The sequence below is a fragment of the Barbus barbus genome (assembly GCF_936440315.1).
Source record: "Barbus barbus genome assembly, chromosome: 21".
Taxonomy (NCBI): Eukaryota; Metazoa; Chordata; class Actinopteri; order Cypriniformes; family Cyprinidae; genus Barbus; species Barbus barbus.
Window position 1 is genome coordinate 3,270,633 of NC_136749.1, and position 22,890 is coordinate 3,293,522.

The 22,890-nt window shown below is 36.0% G+C and overlaps 1 protein-coding gene across 1 annotated transcript in view; it reads left to right on the plus strand.

Moving 5' to 3' along the window:
- lars2 (leucyl-tRNA synthetase 2, mitochondrial) overlaps positions 1-22,890 on the plus strand; it is a 67,876-nt gene that overhangs the window by 9,017 nt on the left and 35,969 nt on the right. Inside the window, exons 3-7 of the mRNA XM_079445008.1 lie at positions 2,356-2,484; positions 11,973-12,064; positions 12,189-12,249; positions 14,198-14,287; positions 14,851-14,994. Coding sequence (XP_079301134.1) covers positions 2,356-2,484; positions 11,973-12,064; positions 12,189-12,249; positions 14,198-14,287; positions 14,851-14,994 — 516 coding nt within the window. The remainder of the gene's footprint in view (positions 1-2,355; positions 2,485-11,972; positions 12,065-12,188; positions 12,250-14,197; positions 14,288-14,850; positions 14,995-22,890) is intronic.

A 22,890-nucleotide genomic window follows, 5' to 3' on the forward strand; every position in this document is an offset into this window, starting at 1 on the left:
GCTCCATCTGCCTTGTTTTCCTTTAGCAGTTCTTCCTATTGTTTTCTCACACTGTTAGTTTTCACATGTTCTCACCACACCAAAGGCTTCTTGTACAGTCACTGGCTTTTCATAAAAAAAAAAAAAAATGTTTCTCTTGCACTCCGAATAGATTTTAGTGGGGTCGACTCTCTGAAAACTGACCTCAATTGTTTATGTACCAAATTCCAGTTCCACCCACTTGAAGACTGATTCACAGGATTAATGGAAAAGCTTCTGAGGGAGATGCGGTGGAGATGTATTCTCTCCCAAAATGTGTCTCTGTCTCTTTCAGCTGCTGAATAATTCAGGCCTTTTTGACCTGCACTGATTAATGCTTGCCCAGTGCGGCGCGCTTCTTCAAAGCCGTCATGAATCATTAAAACTGCCGTGGAGAGCGTGACTGAATGTATGAGCCTAGCGGGTCTCACAGGTCAGCAGCCTGCACTTAAACAATGCCTCACATTAGGGATCTGCTCTGAGAACTAACTGGCGATATTGAGTTGTAACCTCAAGCTTCCACTACACTAGACGTGATTGCTTGTATTTGACCAGGACAGTCTGGCCTGAATATTATTACAGCAACCAGCATACCTAAAAAAGTACCATTGCATGTTGCCATGGTAAATCAATATAATTATAATGTACACCATATATGAAAAATACCAATGATTGCGTTGCATGCTACCACCGAAGTTCTTGTTTCTCTGTTTTATTTTTCCCCAAATTTCCATTTTTTTCTGTTTTAATTTTTACTGTATTCTATTTTAATGGTTAAAGGTAACCTATCATGAAAATCTGACTTTTCCAGATTTTAAGTGCTATAATCAGGTCCCCGGTGTGTCTGCCAACCAAGGAAACGTGAAAACTTTGTTTTGGTAAACCTTTTTCTGCAAGCATCTGAAAAAACGAGCGCGTCTGATTTTGCTTCCCTAGTGACATTGCAAAGGGATCTCATTATAATATGACCTCCCCTTAATCCGTAAGTTTCCAACCATGGCCCATTTCCACCATTCCACCCCATTTTTGTAACTCGTGTGTTTTTAACGTAAACTTGTGTGTGAATGAGAGCTTTCGTACTCACATGCCGTGTGACAGATGATGCACACATGTGTGCACACAGAAATCTGTATATCAGAAGTTTAAACTAATATGGTTTAAAACGCATGATTTCAGCATGATAAACATGATAACAGATGTTTTTAGCAGGGACAAGCTGTAATGGCACAGCTCTATTCTGGAAAAGGGGGCGGGGAACAGCAGCTCATTTGCTTTTAAAGAGACATGCACGAGAACAGCAGTTTTTCTGCTTCTACTCAAAATAGGCATATTCAAAATGATATAATAAATGATCTTTGGGGTATTTTGAGCTGAAACTTCACAGACAACTTCTGGGGGCACCAGGGAGTTATATTACATATTGTAAAAAGGGACATAATATGTCTCCTTTAAAATAAATGTTAGTGATCTGAAATTAATTAATTTAGCAACAATTTATAAAAAAAAAAAAAATTTTTTAGAACATCTATTTTTTTGAGTTCTGTGGTTTTCTTTTTTTAAGTGGTTTAATTGAAATGTAATAATCAAAAACCATAAAGAATCATAAAATGTTTTTACATTCAAAAACAATTGAATAGTTTATAGATTTTTGTTTTCAATTATAGGACTCTATAAAATGTTTTTTGCTCAGAAATGCTGTGTTGACTGTTTTAACTTTTCAGGATTTATAATTTATTACAAACTTATCAAATACGCTGGTAAATAAATAAAGGCATAAAACTTTAAAAATGTAATCAAATGAAAATGTAACTTTCATTTCTTGGAAAAAAAACGTGCTGCACAAAAGAGGCTTACTGTTAAAGTTCCTTAAAAATAAAGTTTTAATCATATTATCAGTATTATTATTATTTTTTATTATACTTTGAGAAATACATTCAACTGTACAATACAGCTCAAATAATACAAGTTTGATCAGAATAATTTATGCTTTATAAAACTATAAGCATTATGTTTCTTGATAATCAATCTTGATAACTGATAGAGCTTAAAGGGATAGTTCGCTCAAAAAATTAAATTCTGTCATCATTCACTCACCCTCATCTTATTCCAGAACTGTATGAGTTTATGTTTTCTGTTGAACACAAAAGATGTTTTGAGGACCCAAGAGGTCCCATTGGTGTCCGTAGTATTTGTGTCCATGCTATGGATGTCAATGGGACTCTAAACTGTTTTCAAAGTATCTACAAAAGAAGGTTATACAGGTTTAGATCATCATTGAAAATCGTACAGAAATTCTTTAAAATGAAAAAGGCACAGAATGACTCTTTGTTTTTTCAGAGCTCGCAGAAGAAGTTCTACGTCCTCTCCATGTTCCCGTACCCATCGGGTCAGCTGCATATGGGCCACGTGAGGGTTTACACCATTAGCGACACCATCAGCCACTTCCAGAGGATGAGGGGCCATCAGGTAATTTTACTCTTAAAACAGTCATATCAGAATTTACTGCTCTCTGTCGGCAGCACACACATAGTTTGATGATTTATCCTCTCTTCTGCCTCGTTTTTATATTCACCCACCCACACACAGACACACACACCAAAACACGCTCTCATAAATGGAAAAGCTGCAGTCAAGGTCTGCTGGAATGATGTGTGTTTTAATTATGAGGTGTCTGAATAATGGAAACGGTGTGAATATGTTCTTAATTAGAGCTCAAAGTTTGTCATGTTCAGAATGTGCTCACACCTTTAGAAAATGGCACTTTCTAAAGCCTGTGGCTCTGATTTGTGAGAATGTCTCTGAAAAATGCTGTCAGTTTATAACAAGGAAGGTCATTGCAGACATCATTATCCTGATGCTAAACTGATGGAGTGTGTTTTATACGGGTGGGTGTTGTGACCTGATATGACCACAGGAGTGGTTTTATGTCATGGTAACAATACATACAGTAATGTGTAGAAGAGTCATGTCGCAGAAACGTCAACATCTGATTTATTTCCATGTGGTAATGTCTTTTTCAACACATTCTCATTGGAAAACTGTGCCTCTACCCACATTTTTGTAAAAACATACCTATACACGCAATACACTCCCGTCTCCAGCTGAAATGAACACTAGTGTTATTAGTATAGTATTATTGGTTAATAAAGACTTATTTTCATACAGAGAACTATTATGATCTCAAAACATTTTACTATAGTGCTTGGTTTGTGAACTGCATTTTGAATACATTTTGACATTTGCATCAAATAACCAGCTCTATATGGCATTTCTGATATAGTAAACTTGCTCAGTAGCTCACCTGGTACAGCACTGCACTTGCAAATACATGGCATGGTTGATTTAGCCAATTGCTTTTGATAACACTAATGGTTAGATTTAGCGTAGGCATTTCATTTGATTTCTAATCTGCCGTGATACAAAATGTTGCCAGATTCACATTCATCTGTTTTGGATAAAACTAAACATGCTTTTTAGTGCAACTCATTGGACATTTCACTTTGAAAGAGTCGCGAAAATATCATTTTGCAGAAATGTCGCCACAGGTACGCATGTACGAACGTGCAAAATATGTCAAAGTCCTTTTCATTATTTTTTTTCATATTCTGTGTGATGGTCAGTTCACAGTGATAACAGACCTGGACTGTTCCACTACAAAGCTATATTTACCCCCGTAAACTAATTTCAGGGTCTTTCTTTTTTACCTTCATAAGGGCAGTGTTTCTTAACCTAATTAGATGTATGCATCATCTTTTTTGTAAAATCCTTACATTTAATCAACAAATTCAATGAGAATAATAAAATACTATAGATCCAATACCAATCAAATGAAATTAGTATCAACTAAATAATTGGCATTTAGATACATTTACACAGACTGTTTAAAGCAGCTCAGAGGTGGAATGAATGAATGCACCCTGCATTTACTGCAATTGCATAAATAATGCTATGAGATTTAAATAATAATAATAATAATAAACTTAGACTGCCAGTAGGTGGCGGCAAGTCATTCATTCAAACGATTTGTTTAAAATGCAGATTCATTCAGTAATGAAGCACTGCTATGTGTTACTTGCAGGTGTAAAACTGTTCTGCTGTGATTTCATTTATAAATTTGTAAATATTGAAAATGTTAACTTATTGAATATTGAACTGTTTTTATAAAATCAATAGGACTTTTGCATTTGTGCTGAGATTTAGGAGTAGCAGCACGTGTGATATTGCAACACTATATCATTTTATATAAATTTGGCCCTGCATATGTTGATTTTTGGGGCATTAAAATAGGCAATGAAAGTGTGAATTATGGTGCATTTTAATTAGTTTTTTACAAAACAGCTGACATGATAACATCAGCTCGCACATTTTGCAAACAATAATTACGACGTTGTTATATTTCGGTTTCCAACAACCTTCATGTCTCTTGGTGGTCATTTGTGTTATCTTTCAGTCATTATGGTAGATGATACATCATGTCACATACCCCTGAGTCTGTGCTTTCCCCAGCAGATGTTTACTCTCCGTTATTGTTTGCTGTTTGTTCTTTCACCCGTCTCTCTCTCCCTCATGTCCTTTGAATCATCCCCTCATCCATCTCTGTCCTCTGCGTGACGAATCTCTCTCTGCTCAAAGGCGCAGGCAGCATCTGGTGTGTGTTGTAAGCACAGCACTAAGTGTGTGATGATTTAATGGAGCTTGACGAAGTGCTGCTGTTGATTGAATTGGAATTGACAGTGTTCGGTTTTCGAAGGCTTCGCCAAACCGATTGAGTGAGCGACTATCAATCTCGCCATGCTGTCATTGACTTCAACTATGATTTGCTCCGTGTTTGTTCTTACATGTTTAGTTGCCATGAAAATAGCTTAAGATGCTGGCATGGCATTAAATAAATATACACTGTATTGACCCCAATTTAAGACGACCCTGATTATAAGACCCCTTTTTTTCAGATGTACCTTTCGGAAAAAACTTTTCTCTGTAAAACACATTTATTTCTTAAATTATTTTTATATTGCATATTTTTCTTATTTTAATTTTTAAAATACTGGTAAAATGTACCAACAATGACATTTAAGACATTTAGGAACTATAGGCGCTGCGTAATATCACTACGCCTGCTGCACTCATGGTACCTTCCTTGATTATTACGCCGGAATGAGAGTATAGTTCCTTGCCATATCAGCCTAGAAAATCACAACTTTTCATTTTCCGTCGGTCTTAGTGCACGATGTAACTACAGAAGTGTCAAGCTTTAAATAGGAAAATTATCAAAACTCTTTGGTCATTTTTGAGCGAGATGCTAATGGTCTAATCCGATTCAATGATCTATGCTAAGCTAAGCTAACAGTGCTACCGCCAGACCCGGAGATCGGCTGAATGGATTAAAAAACGGTAAAACTCAACTGTTTAAAGGAGCACTGCGTAAGTTCTGAAATTTCTAACAGTTACTGACACCGGTGGCCGTTAGAGGAACTGCAGCCAGTCTCATGCTCGTTCTTGGTGCGCACTAGATAAGACTTTTTTTTATTTATTTAAGCTTACGAGGAGTTTCCGTGGGTGTCTGGGTTGTGCTGGAGGCTGGTCGCTTCTTTCCGTCCGCAGAGTCCATTTAAAACACTACCGCTAGCGACTGCCGCTGTAGACGAGAACGCGCATGACGTCACATTTTGTGAATTTTCACATTTACATTTACATTTATTCATTTAGCTGACGCTTTTATCCAAAGCGACTTACAATTGCTATATATGTCAGAGGTCGCACGCCTCTGGAGCAACTAGGGGCTAAGTGTCTTGCTCAGGGACACATTGGTGTCTCACAGTGGATTCGAACCCGGGTCTCTCACACCAAAGGCATGTGTCTTATCCACTGCGCCATCACCACCCCAATTCACACCAATGTGGCGCGACTCCTCCAGACACAACTGAGCCTACAGGCTGATAGAGGCAACCGTGGTGGACAGTCAAGGTGTCATTCTTCCTATTATATTATGGTTGGCTCATAAATGGACAAATGAAAACTCTATCTTAAAGATTTAAGTAAAAACCTACACACAGCCCCTTTAACTCTAGGGGAGTTGTAAAATGAGCCTATATCCAAAAAGTGGAGTGTCCCTTTAACCAATATTACATTCAGTCATTTAGCAGATGCTTTTATCCAAAGCGACTTACAAATGAGGACAATGCAAGCAATCAAAATCAACAAAAGAGCAATGATACGCAAGTTTTTATAACAAGCCGCAGTTAGCCTAGCGCAGTCCAATAGCAAGGTTTTTTTGTTTTTATTAATTATTAAAAAGAAAACACATAGAATAGAAAAAGAATAGAGCAAGCTAGTGTTAGAGGCCTTTTATTTTGCTTTTTGTTAATTGTATAATAAATAAAAGAAAACAAATATATAGAATACAAAAAGAATAGAGAAGCTAGTGGTAGTTTTTAAATAGAAAACAAGCAGTAAATGAATAGAGTGCTAAAAGGGGCAAGTTTGTTAATATAAAGTCTAAAAGCGGCAAATTATATATATATATATATACTTCTAATAATAACATATAATTATAATATGATATAGTTAATTTAAATAATAATTGTACTGTAGTGCAGCACAAAACAAGAGAAAACTATTTATTTTGTAAATTTAATTTAATTTTGTCTTATTTTATTATTTTTGTGTTTTAGGTTGATTAGACTGTTTTGGCTCTTTAAATCCAACATTTTTTTTAAAGTGTTGAGGTGCAATTTAATATATAATACATAAAATCTTTAAATAAAGCAAGTGGTTGTGCCTCCCTCTGTACCGTGGTAAAATCACAATAATGCACAGTAATGTTTTTTTTTTTTTTTTTTAATAAAACAAGGACAACAACATGATAAGAGGTAACAGCATTCAAATAATAGTTATATTAATTGTAAAAAGTAAAAAAGATAAAAAATAAAATAAATTCCAACTGGCAGGTAGACCATGTATATCTATTTTAAGATATTTATTTTAGGCTTTAAAGCTGCAGCAAAGTGGAGTATGCTGCAACATTTGGTGTTTTTTATAATTTGCTATGTGTTGAATTTGTTTTTAAAGCGTACACTGCAGAGTGTGATGTCATATTATGACTGTTGCGGTGTTTGAAGAAATGTTTTGATGAAAGTGTGAGCGTAGCTTTAGCTGGCTGCTTCTTGCATTATGTGGTAACGCTGTGCTCTTTTAGCAGATGTTTTGCAGTCATCAAACCACTCAGCTGTCTGGAGCAGGAGTGTTAGAACAAAAAACTGTGCATTTTCAGCTGTGATTGACACTTCTGTTTGACAGCTCTGTTAATGTGTTGCTTTCTCCATGATTCTGTAAAAAAAACAACAACAAAAATAATTTACAGTGTTCACTCGTGCACATGCCCAGACACACACACACTGAGAAAACAAGCTTAAGTGTGGATTCTGAAGAAAGTAGACCTGTTGAAACATGGAGATGCTGGCTTTGGTTCAGCATGAATTTGTTTCTTGGGTGGGTCAGTCATGCTGCAGATGGAGGAAGTGTTATACAATTATTGCACAATCTGCTGCTGTATTCTACAGCTTTTACTGTTGTAACCATTTACATATCTACATTTGATGAAATACCTCAGTAATGTCCACTTCATATTTTTATTTTCATGTAAAGCGCACGCATACACACATATACTGTGTGTATATGTGTGTGTATGTAAGGGATAACCAAGGCGAAGCGGATCCTTATTTATAAAATCCTTTAATGCACGGCTAGCCATTGATTATCCCGCTTATTCCATGGTCATTTGCCAAGTTATAGACAAGTTAAAACTTGTATTGCTCTTTGCAACGCAATATTTGACTGGGAGGGTAAAAATTACGGTTATTTCCGTCAGTTAATGCTCGTTAGCGTTAGCATTCTGCCAGCTTCAAATCAGACACGGAGATTAAATAATGTGGTAAGACCACATTTATTTGAATGAATTATAGCATGTATTTCAATTAGTTGTCGACAAAAAAATGACAAAACTGCATAACAAAATGACTAAAAATAACAGAAAACACAGGGAAAAATTACCACAAGATATAAAGGCATAAAATATGAACAATGTCCAAGTTAATTAGCATTTGACCAAGGCCTGAATATCAGACAACAGAGTTTTATCGATATACTAGTGTCATTAATATTGTTATTTATTATTATTATTAATTTATTAAATATTGTAATAATTAGAAATATTCAGAAACGGTATTTATCAGAAAATCAATATTTAAAGCACTACTTCTGTAGAAGTGTGAATATTTGGAAATAAGAAATACAAATTACAATTAAAAACATTTTACAATAATTAACCCTAATTAACTTTTTTTATGGTAAATTTGCAGTCTGGTTAGTTTAGAGATAGTTAGTTTATACTGTTGTTATGTTTCTAGTAACCTTGTTCTCATGATTACAGGAATAGTTCAGCCAAAAATGAAAGTTTTCTGAACATTCACCCCTCATTTTACTCACTTGAAGACAAGTTTGTTTCTTCGTGTGAACAGATTTAGAGAAATGTAGCATTGAATCAGTGTCTCAGCAATGGATGCTCTGCAGTGAATGGGTGCCGTCAGAATGAGAGTCCAAACAGCTGATAAACACATCCACACCACTCCAGGCCATCAGTTCACATCTGGAGAAGACAAAATCTGTGTGTTTGTATGAAACACATTGATCATTAAGACATTTTAACTTCAGTCCACTGCTTATAATCCATAATAACGCTTCCTCCAGTGAAAAAGCCCATCTCCTGTTGTCTCTCACATCAAAATCCACCAACATTATTTGTTTAGGGCTGTTTTGGACTGCTTTTGCTTGTAAACAATGCTGCATATGTGACCACAAAACCAGTCTTCAGTCGCTGGGGGATATTTGTATCAATAGCCAAAAATACATTGTATGGGTCAAAATTATCCATTTTTCTTTTATGCCAAAAATCATTAGGATATTAAGTAAAGATCATGTTCCATGAAGATATTTTGTAAATGTCCTACTGTAAATATATCAAAACTTAATTTTAGATTAGTAATATGCATTGCTAAGAACTTCATTCATTCATATAGTTGTATCTCAGCCAAATATTGTCTTATTTTAACAAACCATACCTCAATGGAAATGTTATTTATTCAGCTGATGATGTACAAATCTCAATTTTGAAAAATGGACCCTTATGGACTGGTTTTGTGGACCAGGGTCACATATATTTCTTCTGATTCAGACCAGACCATAATGCTTTTTCACTCTTTATGTACTTCTGTCAATTCATTAATTAACCAACTGATACAGTTGTGCTTTATTATTATTTTTAGCATTGTCTTGGGAATCACTGACTGTAAGTGTGAGCAGCTGTGATAGTTTAGTTAACAGCAGGAACTTACAACAACAGATGAATCGACTCCTGTGTTTTATTAAAAACCTTCGTCTGAGAGGAAGTCAGTCCTCTTGAGTTAAAATGTGAGTAGCTTATTTTAGTGAATGTTGTATATAACAGTTTGTGTGGTCGTGTGACACCGAGTTGCTTGTTCTGGTTCATTATTGTTCAGCTCAGCACTTCACATGCAGCCGGTTACCAAGGAGACAGCATCTCCTCCTGTAGCGCTCGCTCTTCACACGTCTCTGCTGCTCTGCTGCACATCCACAGGTCTGGCATTGTTTACTCGCAACACAAACACAACACAGAATTTTAGAAGTTCCAGAAAGGACCAAAAACACTATGAAAGTGTCAAAGTTTTATGGAGTCTAAATTAATTATTTTTTATTTTACAGTAAAATAGTAATGTATTTTTTTTTTATTTAGTTATTGTAATTGTAATTATAACGAAGTACAAATAATATTTTATATAATAATAATTATTATTAATATTGTTGTTTTAAAATTTTAAACTACAATAGTAATATTTTTTTTAAACTGTTAAAATTGTATAACAATTTAGTTTTTATTTTACACTACAATAGTAATATTTCTTTCTCGCTTAGTTTGTTCAAATTATAAAATCATATTTTAATAATAATAATATTTATTCGTATGTATTTCGTATGTATTATTACTTCGTATGTATTTTTGACTGAAGTATACATTTAATCCTAATCTGTTATTTATCTCTGATTTGCTGTTTCTTCTCTCTGCCTTTGCATAAACAGGCGCTCAATAAAAGAGAAAGAAAGAAAGGAAGAGAAGGAAAAAGCCGACAGAGGAGTGAGTCAGATAGAGCTGTTATTATATCAGTGTGATCATCTGCGCTGATGAGGGCACAATGACACGACTCCACATTAGTCTGAAATATAGACCATGCTTTCAGAGTTCATGCTCTTCATTTGCATTCTCCATTAAACACTTTACCACGAGCACAGTCTTTATGATCGACTGCATGCATTTCATTAGTCACATCTCTCTTGAGTTACAGTATGACGTATGTTGTTACTCTTCCTGGTTTAGAGGCTGTATAATCCATGCAGGGAACTTCATCAAACTTTCCTGAAAGTCAAACAAACAACTTAAAGTCTGAAGGTTATTTAGGCCTTATGAGCTGTGAATACTGGGACCGACTGCAGAGAGAGTAGTCGTTTGCTGATGCTAAGTGGTTGCGTGGTGGTCACTAAAGGGTTGTGGGTGGTTGTTAGGGTGTTTCTAGGTGGTTAAGATTTTCTGAGTGGTTGTTAGGGTGTTAATAGGTGATGGATTTCGAAACAAATTCGAAAATAATCCCTTAAAGGAGACCTATTATGTCTGTGAATGTAAACAGCTGGGAAAGAAATTGCATGTTTCTATTAGATCTGTGTGGCAGCAGCGTAATATACAGTAAATGAATCAATAAATCCACTGCTCTCTGGTCTCCTCTGAACAATGTTCTGTGCTCATCTGTGCAGCCAAAGACAGAACAGTTAGCATGCTTTGCTCAAACATTCGCCTTGGTGTTAGAACTGTTAGAAACGTGCAGATTAAAGGGCAGGAATATTATAATAAGATCTCCTTTCTACGTCACTGGGGGAGGGAAATCTGAGCGCTTGTTTTTTCACAAGCTTGCAGAGAAAGACTTACCCAAAAAAATGTACTGGGTTGTTCTTTTTCACATTTTCTGCGTTGGTAGATGCACCGGGGACCTTATTATAGCACTTACACATTTAAAAAGCCAGATTTTCATGATATGTCACCTTTAATGGAGAAATGTAGCATCACATCACTTGCTCAGCAATGATAAAAACATCACAATAATCCACACCACTAACAATATAAAAGTTAATCAGCTAACATCTTGTGTGAAAAACTGTGTGTTTGTAAGGAACAAATCCATTATGAAGATGTTTATAACTTCAACCCATTGCTTCTGGCTAAAATATGAGTCCATAATCTATAATAACGCTTCCTTCAGTGGAAAAGGTCATCTCTCTTGAATCAGGAGAGAAATCTGCAAAGATCAAGCACCGTTTACAAGCCAAAGCAGTCAGTGTTTTGAACAGCAGTTCAGATGAGAGAGACAACAGGAGATAGACTTTTTCACTGGATGAAGCGTTATTATGGATTATGGACTTTTGGGCCAGAAATGATGGTTTAATGTTATAACACCTTAATTATGGATTTGTTTATTACAAACATGGAGCTTTACACTTCACAAAATATTAACTGATGGACTTGGAGTGTTGTGGATTATTGTGATGTTTTTATCAGCTGTTTGGACTCTCATTCTGACGGCACCCATTCACTGCAGAGCATGCATTGGTGAACAAGTGATGCAATGCTAAATTTATCCAAATCTGTTCCCTTGAAGAAACAAACTCTTTTACATCTTGTATGGCCTGAGGGTGTGTAAATACATTTTCAGCAAGTTTTTATTTTGGGTGAACTATTCCTTTAAGTTGGATTCACAATGTTGGTTGTAGCAGATTAGGAAAGCAGACCTGCGGGGTTTGACTTTACTAGCAGCTTGATGTTGTTTGTCTTGCAGGTGTTGAACCCGATGGGTTGGGATGCGTTTGGTCTGCCGGCTGAGAACGCCGCCATCGAACGCGGCCTGGACCCGGAGGACTGGACCAAAAGGTGCGGCGCTGGGAGACGCTCAGTGCTTATCCAAACACTCACAACTACACCACGCATAACGATCCATCGCACGAGCTCCTGAACACCTCTAATCATCCCGCACGCCTCTCTCTGTGTCTTACAGTAATATCGAGTCCATGCGGAAGCAGCTGGACAGTCTGGGGCTCTGCTTTAATTGGGATCGGGTGAGTGAGAGCCTGCATTCAGCAGATGTGGGACCTGACCTGTGCCTCTGTCTCTTAGCGTCTCTGACTTGCATCATTGCATCAGGATTCTTTCTTATCTCAGACTCAGACAAACACTGTTTCAGCATCAAAGGCCACCGCAGCAGACAGTACAGCACAGCTGTGCTTCTACTTTCTTAAAATAGTTACAACAGAATAAAGATAATAAGGTCACACATGTCTCAAACCATCATTTTAAATCTCCTGAGGTAATGGAAAACATGAAAAGGTCATGGAGATTTCTAAAACAGTTTTCTCTTCCCTATATGCAATGTGGAGAGGGTTGCCGAACCAAAAAACAAATCATGGTTGTTTAAAAAAAAAGGTTTGGGGTTGGTAGGATTTATTTCAACCAAGGCAGCTTTTATTTGATCAAAGATACAGGAATATCAGTAATACTGTGGAATGTCGTTACAATTTAAAATAACTGTTTTCTTTGTGATTATATAATAAAATGTAATTTATTCCTGTGATCAAAGCTGAATTACTCCAGTCTTCAGTGTCACATGATCCTCCAGAAAGCATTCTAATATACTGCTCAAGAAACATTTCTGGTTATTAATGTTGAAAACAGTTTTTATGTGATGAATAGAAAGAACATAATTTATTTGAAATATAAATTTTGGGACAGTTTGTAACATTATAAATATCTTTACTGTCACTTTAAATCAGTTTAATCAGTTTAAGTCTTAATTTTTTTAAAAACAAATTAATTAAAAAAAATCATACCAACCCCATACTTTTGAATGGTAATGCATAAAAAGAAAATTATCTAAAAAAAAAATATTTATTTACTAATTAACAGAGGGAATTAAACTTTGAATGAGGATTAAAATATATTACAGTAGCCTTCTGAATTGATTTCAGGCACATGTTTTTAACATCCTTTATGTTTTAATGTTATTTATAAAAGCCTTTAAATGTTACTCAGGAACTTTTCATTATAGACTTATTTCAGAATTGATTTAATAAATTTTTCCATAAATGAGCACAAAGCACTCTTCAAAGACAAAATAAAGGGCAGTTTACTAGAACTTAAAATATATAAAGCTTAACCAAATCTCTCGTGCCTGTGGCTATTTAAACCCAGAGAGCCTTTTAGGCGTCTTTTTGTCGCTGCTGTGCGTGTCTTGGCCATGTTTGTGTCCTCTCTGGCAGCAGGATGGAGTTTGACTGTTGCTTTGGTAATATCCAGCTGATGAGAGGCTCTGGGCTTGTGCCAGACGTGCCACTTGGAGTTCAGTTTTGCCTAATTGGATCAGAGAATGTCTTCTTCATGCTTTCAGAGTTGGTTAAGTGTTACAGACTCTGGCTCTGGCTGTCTGAGGCCTTTAACTTCAGTTTAGTCACATTACCTCAGAGACCAGACTGATGGAGAACTGATCCTCAGAGTGGACATTTACACACTGAAAAAAATTATGCAAATTATTTTTTTTAAGGTAAGTGGTTGCAAACAATTTATTTTAGCTACATTTAAAAATGTAGCTAAAATAATTTGTATAGTTTTGTCTCATATTCATCTTTTATTCATTTTGTAAATGTCTTGACTCCACAGCCAACAGAGCAATTTTGTCTTTACTGTCCCAATACTTTTGGAGGGCACTGTATATATAAAGTGTTTTATGTTTTATAGTTTGTCCAAACTTTGGATTTTCTGAGTAATTCGGATTACTTGCCCTGCCAGTATTTTCACTAGCCTCATTACATTTATCACTAACCCTAAAACAAAATAAATGTTACTTTTATAAATACAGTTTGTGTGTGTCAGAAAAGTATCTATATTATTATCCTTATTGTTTAGCCCTGTATGTTGTCACTGATGATTTTTGCTTTTTTTTTCAGACATTTATGTTTAAAGTGAAGTTTGCCTTCTTTAATTAGAGTGTGGTCTGGTCTAATGTTTTGTCAGGAGGTCACTACATGTCTGCCCGATTATTATAAGTGGACTCAGTATCTGTTCATCAAGCTGTTCAAGGCTGGACTGGCCTATCAGAAAGAGGTGAGAACATCATCATATTTATTTATTTTCTGTTTTTCATCTACTGTTGAAAGATAAATTAACTTCAAAAGATGATCTGCTTTTTTTTATTATAATAATAAGAATAAATGATGTTGTTAATGTTTAGAAAAAGACTTTAAATGATAAAAGAGTACACTACACTGTTCAAAAATGTTTTTTTAAGGAAATTAATACATTTATTGAGCAAGGAGGCATTACAATGATCAAAGGTTACAGAAAATACATTGATAATTTTACAAAGATTTTTATTTCAAAGGAATTTTGCTCTTTTTAAATTTTCTATACATCAAAGACACATTTTCAACATTGATAATAATCAGAAATGTTTGTTGAGCAGAAAATCAGTATATTAGAATGATTTCTGAAGATCATGTGACACTGAAGACTGGAGTAATGATGCTGACAATTCAGCTTTTAAATAGAAGTGAACATTAGCGAAGATAAAAGATCCTGCGGCATTTGTTTTCAGATTCCACCTGCTTTAATATTTATATCTGATGCAGTGATATTTAGACATTTGAAGTGTTGAAATGCATTTTCAGGCGCTGGTGAACTGGGACCCAGTGGATCAGACGGTTCTGGCAGATGAGCAGGTGGATGAGAGCGGCCGCTCGTGGAGGTCTGGAGCTCCTGTGGAGCAGAAGATGCTTAAGCAGTGGTTCATCAAAACCACCAATTATGCCAAGGTACGACAGCCTGAAGCAGCCTGACCTGATTCGTTCATTAATTATCATTTTAATTTTTATATTTTTTGAGAAAAATGTTAAACACTCTCGAAATTTCTATGTTAATATAGGCCTATCATGTAGGATTTACTTTAAAGCATACTTCACTCAGAAATTGCTTGTCAATTTGACAAATAATTACAACAAAACGACAAGTAGCATTGAATTAAAATGTCAAATTTAAAGCTAATCTTTGTTTTTTTTACTTTGAAATAAAAAATCATGTTTTTATACTGTGATGAAAGCAAAATTGCATGCTTTGTTCTAAAATATTTCTTTGCCTAGATATTGCTTTTATGTAATTTAAAAGAATGATTTGCAAATCTGACGTCACTATGGTTCAGTTCAGTCAAACCAGTTAATAAATTAGTCAGAATTCATTATTAGTGAATTATTTGTTTAATTTATTTTATTAATTACATTTAAGTAATTTGAATGAATGTATATTCTATGTATTTATTTGTTTATTTAAATCATTATCCAGTATTTACAAATAACTGGAAAGTCTATGGAAAGGTACTAGCAATTTATTGCCATTTATTATGTATTTTTTTAATCGAACACATCTGAATTTTACAAGCTGCTATTTTTTTTAACCATCATAATATTCCAGAACAGCATGTTCTTATGAGATATTCAGATTTGACAATCAAATGCTCTCAGTTACAGCACAGTGCTTCATTATGAATCCACACAACCATGCTTGCAATTTATTACCGTACAATATGTGCTGCTGGCTAGAGTGCTCTCCATCTTAATTATACTTCCTCTATTTAAAACATATATTCCACCCACACAATAACTGGTTAAAAGTCCTGTGAGACTAAATCAGTTTAACTGCTTAAGATCTCACAGAGGAGGCCTGTCTGTGATGAAGATTTGGAGGCTGATGATGCCCTCGAGTCATTTCCAAATGATCACATTCACAAGATGACCGCACATGAACGCCACTGCCGTGTGCTAATTATCAGTGGAGGCGTCGGTTAAAGAATCGTGTTGGAAGCAAATTGGTACTGGTCTTAATTAAGTTTCAAATGTGAATGTTGGCTGTGGAGTTTCATGTTGTGTTCTGCTAATGAAGAATAGCAATAAAGCTTGTTAGAAAATCATTTAGATGTTTCATAAAACAGACCGGTGCTGTGAGGCAGCGTTAAATTACATAATTCATTGATGGCTTGTTCACCCGAAAATTAACATTTGCTTAAAATGTACTCAACCTCGACTTCCGGTTGTGCCGAATACAGAGTAGATCTTTACAAACCTCGTCGTTTTGGAACTTTTTGGGCAGCCTTTGTTTTTTTTTAATAGTTCATAGTAGCTACTATATTCTCTCACATTATGTCAAAGGGAAAGGGCAAACAGGTGTAAAAAGATCGTGAAGCAACTTCCTCACCTGGCTCTAGCGTTAAGCCCCAAACACACTGCACAATATTCGGCTGTCCCAGAAGAAAGATCGGCGATTTCTGTGATCGTGGCTCCTAATCGGCTCTTATGTCATACAGTGAGAGAGGTTCAAAGATGGCCGTTGTCACGGTCTTGTGACCAAAGATAGCCTACGATACAGCGTGATCATCACACAGTGTGTTTGCTGCTACAACCCACATTTACGAACCAACCAATAAAAATGCGGCATGAAATCAACGCGACATGGCGCTAAAACATAAAACTGCTTACCTCAAGTTCTTATGCCATCCTCTTTCGCCACTTCCACTATTTTCAGCACACATAAACTACAACTGCTAAACTGTGATTTATCATTCTCTTTGTGTTTACCACTAACACATGGCATTTTATTCTTCTATAGTAACGTGCGTTGTATCGTACGAGGTGTCATCATCGAACAGTCTACACACACGTCATGGCCACGTTTACTGGTAGTGCCTTATCAGATTGTTGCTCTTCACAAATGTTTGTGGCTCGATTTGGTGCCTACTATATCTTCATTGTTTGGTAGTTTTCAGTGTTCAAATGTATATGTTTCCCCTACCAAGGTTCTGTTTAATATATGCAACGTATGCGGATTGTTCGCTAATTTTTCAGTCAATTGTTCATACTGTTGCTTAGAGATTTTAACAGTGTTGGTATAAATATAACTACGAGGTTGTGTGGTAAAATGTGGGGAGGGATTGCAGTTAGGAAGCTTGCTGGTTAAACAGCTAAAGTGATGTGGACGTTTGTGTCCAGATGTTTTTTGGGAGATATGCATGTGGATTTTCTCTCCTTTTGCTTGGTTTTTATTTATTTATTTTACTTTCATTCTTTCCTTTTGCCTACACTCACTTGAAGGGCTCAGGGCCCTATTTTAACGATCTAAGCGCATGGTCTAATGTGCACGGTGCACTTAGCGCATGTCCGAATCCACTAGTTTAACGACGGGAAAACGTTCGGCGCGCCCAGCGCATGGTTTAAAAGGGTTGTATTCTCTTAATGAGTAATGGGTGTGTTTTAGACATAAAAATTCCCATTCCCTTTAAGAGCCAGTTGCGCCCGCACCATGGTGGGTTCGCTATTTAAATGGCAGAATTTGCTAGCGCAAAGACAACGCATCTCCAGCGAGGAAACGGATCTGCTCAGGCGCGAGCAAATAGGTAGCCTTATTCTGATACACGCTATGACTATCCATCATGACGTATACGTATTTTTATATTTATATATTTAAAATACTGCGCCATTGACTTTAGACTAGGTTTGAGTTGGTCAATGGCGTGGTCTATTTCAGTTTCCTCAAAATAGCGACGCGCCAACGATTCGCCTGAACACACCTGGTTTTCAGACCAGCTCAAATGGGCGCAAATGCATTTGCTATTTAAACAACGTGGGTCAGGATGTGAAAATGATAACTGCGTCGGGCTGAAACTAGCAAAAAAACACCTGTGTCGCGCCAGGTGTATGATAGGGCCCTCAGTCTTCCTCATCCCTCTTATGTGCCACAAGAAAAGAATGGTCTTCAGAGAGCTTTTATGCTTACTATTAGTATTCTGTGCCTCCTGTGATCAGTGTTACACCACCTAGCGGTTTACGTAGATTTACCAGCTGCAATGTCAAAGAGCTTAGTTCACAGATAAAACGTTATAAAATTCTTAACCATTTGAAGCAGTTAAACACCAAAAGAACTTTTATTCAAGAAACTCACCTCACAATTGCTGATCATTTAAAGATTCAAAGGGACTGGGTAGGCCAGCTGTACCACTCCTCCTTTTCTAGTAAGTCACTTATGCATAGGTCAGTTCCATTTTCTATGTCTAAGGTCATTTCTGACCCAAACGGACGCTTCATCATTATTACAGGCCATATTAACGGAGTGCGTCTGGTACTAGCGAATGTGGACCGAATTGGGACAATTCAAGAATTTCCTGTTACTATCCCTCCCTGATTTAAACTCTAGCCAACTTAGGTGGAGATTTTAACTGTTGTCTGAATCCTCTTAGATTGTTCTCCTTCAAAACCCTGAGCTATATCTATATCCTCAAAAACTATTGAGCTGTTTATGGGACAGTATGCAGTTTCTGATGTCTTGCGGTTTTTTAATTCTAGTGCAAAACAGTTTTCCTCCTTTTCACCAAACCTTTTCTCGGATTGATTATTTTCTTCTTGATAAGAAAGTAATTCCACTTATCCGTGACTGACTGTTTCTACAGTACTATTGTAATCTCTTACTTCCTGGTGGGATAACTTTCAGGTCTTTTTGGCGCCTAAATTGTCTATTACTTAATGACCCAGATTTTGTAAAAGTTATTAACGGCCGACCTTTTTATTTCCACAAATGTCACCCTCTACACTTCAGCTGTCACTATATGGGAAGCATGTAAAGCCTTTTTGAGAGGAGAAATTATATTTTATTCAGCAGAGAAAAAAGTAATCTGAACAGCTTTAATTAGGTTAATTTAATTAGGCAGTTTTGGACGGGGTCCATTCCTCATCTATTTGCGCACGTCGTTGTCTTATTCAATGTAAGGTGGTTTATAGAGATCATTGGTCAAAATGCAAGCTTGCACGGATCGATCCATCCATTGACCCAGAGTGTGACAGGTGTCACTTAGGTTTAGCCACACTAACTCATATGTTCTGGACCTGTCCAGCTCTTTCTTCATTTTGAGGGTCAGTATTTTACTCTCTCTCAGCCATTACATCTGTAGACACAACACTGTCACCTATTATTGGCCTTTTTGGTGTGGTGCCCGCTCGTTATGCCTTGCATTTTTTAAATTTTGTGGCCTTTCTTACATTGCTTGCTAGACGTGTTATTTCATTAAATGGGAAGAGCCCTCAGCCACCCTCTCAAGCATGGTGAATGAAGGATGTACTGTTCTTTATGAAACTAGAGAAGATTAGATACTCTCTACAAGGGCCTAACAGAACTTTTACTAAAATTTGGAAGCCCTTTCTTATTAATGTTAAAACTCTCCAGCTGGACATAGACTGATCATCCCCTCTAACCCCTCTACATTATATGTTTGCTGATTAATTAGCTTGTAACCTTTTTCACCTCTAATTTGAGTATTGGGATGGTTGTACACATGTAGGTATATGCGTTTTTTGGGTGTGTAGGTGCACTTATATCATTTGTATTTCTATTCTTTATCTTTGTTTTGTTTTTTTCTCTCTATTATTGTTATTTGTATTGTCACCGTGTTTTTTGTTTTTTTTGGTGCAAATAGTGCAAATAGCCTGTCTTGTTGACAAAGGCTATTTACACTAACTCCGCCCACTAATGTGTGATTTGGGTTAGTCAACACTAAAAAAAGACACTAATATAGTATCAGTTTCAGTGGCGTAGATGGTAAGGTAAATACTTTTTTATACGATCGACCCGAGTTCGAATCCGCCTTTTGCAGAACTTTTTTTTTCTCCCTTTTCAAATCTCATATTGCATCAGAAAGGCATTTATTTTCAATAAAAATGAAGAAAATAATCAAAAAGTTGAAAATAAGAGTATCGGGTAGGGTTAGGGTAGGTGTAGGGAGGGCTTTGTTGTCCCAATAAGGTGGCATCCATTTAATAATTTGAATTAAAACTATAATTTACACTCAATACGTTATTATTGCGTACTGTTCTATAATGTACTACAATACTGAGGTGCAGATAATTGCCACTATTTGCAATAAGTAGTATAAATAGCAGAAAATCTTGCTATTTTAACATAGTGTGAATATAATCTATAGCTATTTGCACTTAGTGCAAATAGCCGCTGCCTTTTTTTTTTTTATCTGGTATTTAATTTTTTTTTAAAATAAATCATAAAATAAAAAATACTTAAACTCATCTACGTCTTCGATGGTCTGAGGTTGTTTCTTCATCAGATTTGGAGAAATGTGTCTCTGCATCACTGTCTCATCAATGGATGCTCTGCAGTGAATGGGTGCTGTCAGAAGAGAGTCATGAAGAGAGTCCAAACAGCTGATAAAAACATCACAATAATTCACAAGTAATCTTGAGAAGTGAAAAGCTGTGTGTTTGTAAGAAACACATCCATTGTTAAGATGTCCATAATGCATAAGCCTTTCTCCAGTAAAATACTTTGGACCCATCATTTAGCCAGAAGCAACAGGTTTAAGTTAAAATGTCTTAAAATTTGAAACAAGACTTAATATTTTAAGTAATTTTGCTTCTCAACTTGTCTTGTTTGAAGAATAATTAGATATGTGTACTGGAAAACAAGAAAAAAAAATACTGAGTAAGAAAATCACTTTTTTGCGTTGTTTGTAAGTGCAAAAAGAGAGAAAGGATGCACCTATAGTTTATTGACCAAAAGGCAGCATTAGCTCAGTTTTAAGAGGCTGAAGTTGACAGGCATCATCAGGATGTCATTCTAGTTCTGTCTCAGCTTCACTTCCCTCGTGAGCTGATTGAATGGAGCCCTGCATTCTGTGCAATTGGCCGGTATTTCCCACAGTGCTTAGTGCCAGTTGAATCGACACTTCCTCCTGGTTCAGATTGACTCATGTGAGGTGTGAACAGTCTGGTCCTCCACCTCTGATTGTACTGGGATTGAGAGCCTGAGCTCTGCTGGATGGAAGTGGCGCCTGTGAACACACAAATGTTTTTTGTCCAGTACTGCTATTATATTGTGTAAAAGCTGTTATTATACAACCTATAACTTGCAAGCTTGTTCATTCATTGATCCTTAAAAGCACACAGTGCCTGGCAACCCTTTTCACAGGCAAACACCACTCATAATTTCTTCAGAAAAAAAAATCCTCATTGTAAAAAATGTTTGTAATTTTTACAGAACCTGGTGGTAAGTTACCATACCTTATACGGTGAACAATTGCATTTTTTTTAAACATCAAATTATATGTTATATTCTGTAGCCTATATGTTATATTCTATTGATTTTAATAATAAATGTTGAAATTAACATAATATTAATAAAAGTGAAGTATTTGAATAATATAATTTTGATACAGATGGATGCTAAAGTATTTCTGCAGCATGTTAGAAATGCTAGCAATGTGCTAAACATGCTAAAATGTTAGGAACATGCTAGAAACATGCTTGCAATGTGCTAAACATGCTAAAATGTTAGGAACATGCTAGAAACATGCTTGCAATGTGTTAAACATGCTAAAATGTTAGGAACATGCTAGAAACATGCTTGCAATGTGCTAAAACATGCTAAAATGTTAGGAACATGCTAGAAACATGCTTGCAATGTGCTAAAACATGCTAAAATGTTAGGAACATGCTAGAAACATGCTTGCAATGTGCTAAAACATGCTAAAATGTTAGGAACATGCTAGAAACATGCTTGCAATGTGCTAAACCATGCTAAAATGTTAGGAACATGCTAGAAACATGCTTGCAATGTGCCAAAACATGCTGGCAGCATGCTATAGCATCATGCATCAGAATAAGAATGAGCTTTATTTGCCAAGTGTGCACAAACACACAAGGAATATGTTGGATTGATAAAAAAAACATGCTAGCAATGTGTTAAAACATGCTAAATCATGCTAGCCACATGTTAACAATACCTTACAACAATTAAGGAATACTAGCTGTCAGAAACATGCTAACAGAGTGCTTAGAAAGATGTAGTCTGATGTGGTTTGTTGGTGATCTTATGAGGTTTAATTGGATCTGAAAAGGTTTGTTGGGGCTGAATAGGTTTGAAAGGATTATTTAGGGGTCTCCTAATGAGGTCAAATGGGGTCTGATATGGTCTGACTGAGATTGATTGAGTGATTGTTTATTTGTTTGTTTGTATCTGACTTTCCTCACCCCATTTAACTTCAAGCTTCTAGAACTATATACTTTCAGGCTTTGTCAAGCCAACAAGCTTGCTATCAAATAATGTGTCTTTAGTGTGCAAGTGTATGTTGATTCACTCTGTCGCTGTCAGATGTGTTGAAATGACACAGCATGTTCCTGCGATTCACAGAGACTCTCATTTTCTCTGTAGTGGAAGTGTGTGTGTGTCATCTTGTCCATTAAAAGTCATGTCAAAAAAGAGCACACATCTTTATCATTATTTCATTATTTCAAAAGCTGTTTTAAATGTGTAGCTAAAAGTAACAAATTATAAATCCATAAACATCATTTATATTTTGGGGGGGTTGCACCACATGACATTTGACAACCTGAACTAGCCTTGCTTTGTCAAATTATCTGCTATTTTAAGAGACGTATTGGCTTTGATATGGAGTCAGGAGGGTTGACATGATATCAGTTCCTGTTATTCTGCATGTTGGTTGCACCACATGACTTAGATCTACAAGTAGTCAAAAGGTTTTTTAAAAAACAAACAAACAAAAAAAATAGCCAAAGGTTTTTTTTTTTCCTTCAAGAATTTCATTCTTTTATTGTTTTTTTTTTCTCTCTGTGATACCGCAACACTTCTGTACTGACATTTTCAAC